General features: G+C 62.6%; 1 protein-coding gene across 1 annotated transcript in view; it reads left to right on the forward strand.

Annotated features, from left to right (window-relative positions):
• EMH_0077780 (uncharacterized protein) overlaps positions 1–915 on the forward strand; it is a gene marked incomplete at both ends in the record, with an annotated part of 3,071 nt that extends 2,156 nt beyond the window's left edge. Inside the window, 2 exons of the mRNA XM_013499906.1 lie at positions 1–558; positions 888–915. Coding sequence (XP_013355360.1) covers positions 1–558; positions 888–915 — 586 coding nt within the window. The remainder of the gene's footprint in view (positions 559–887) is intronic.
• Positions 916–1,078: the final 163 nt, after the last annotated feature.

Here is a 1,078-nt window from a genome sequence, read left to right on the forward strand (position 1 = left end):
TGTTGGCCTCGTGGGGGCCTCCAGTGGGTTTTCAGCAGCAGCGGGCGGCGGCAGTGTGGCTGCGTCCTCCTCGAGCTGTACAGCAACAGGACAAAGACGGGGGTCAGCAGCGGAGCCAGCAGCAGCAGCTGAAGCAGCAGCGGAGCCAACAGCAGCAGCAACAGCAGCAGTAGCAGCAGCAGTATCTGCTGCTTTTGAGCTCTCAGAAGCAGTTGAGCGCTTCAGCAGCAGCAGAAGGAGAAGAAGCTTACCGTGCAGGATGCTGGACCCTTTCTTCTCTCGTCAGCGGGGGAGACGGCAACGCCGCACAGCAGAGGAGCTGCTGCAGCAGGCCGAGGCAGCTTGTGCTGCTGCTGCTGCTGCAGGTGCTGCAGCACCAACTCTTTGTTATGGTTCCCTGCTGCAGGACCTTCAGTGCCTCTCCCGCAGCCTCGCGGTGGAAATGCTGCAGACGCAGCAGCGCATGCAGCTGACGGATATGCTGCAGCAGCGGCCAGCAGCAGCAGCAAGACGCGGATGGGATGCATCAGCAGCACGCTTATGTCAGCTGCCCCTAAGGTACAGCTTCAGTGCCCAAGGGGGCCCCCAAGGGGGCCCCCTTGGGGGCTCCCTGGGGGCCCCCCTACGGGGGCCCCTTGAGCTGCTCGCGGAGTTGCGGGGGGCCTCGGGTATGGCTGCATGCACTGGAAGCAAAGATATTCCTTCTAGGCATACAGACGCTGCTCCCTTTTCCTCTCCGGTCGTCGCTGCTGCTGCTGCTGCTGCACCTGCTGCTGCTGCTGCTGCACCTGCTGCTGCTGCTGAACCTGCTGCAGCTGCTCCTGCTGTTGTGGCAGGAGGTTCTGCTGCTGCTGCACAGCCTGCTGCTGTGGCGGCATCTGCTGCAGCCAACGCAGCTGCTGCAGCTGCAGCTGAAATCAGCGGAGGGGAGAAGCTTGAAAGAGGATCTGCGAGCGCAGCAGCAGCAGCAACAGCAGCAGCAGCAGCAGGAGCAGCAGCAGCAGGAGCAGCAGCAGCAGGAAGTGGTGTTGGGGGTGTATGGAGCGAAGAAGACAACTGCCTGCTGGAGGCTGAGACA

Source organism: Eimeria mitis, genomic scaffold, assembly GCF_000499745.2.
Source record: "Eimeria mitis Houghton genomic scaffold, Emh_scaff4804, whole genome shotgun sequence".
Classification (NCBI taxonomy): Eukaryota; Apicomplexa; class Conoidasida; order Eucoccidiorida; family Eimeriidae; genus Eimeria; species Eimeria mitis.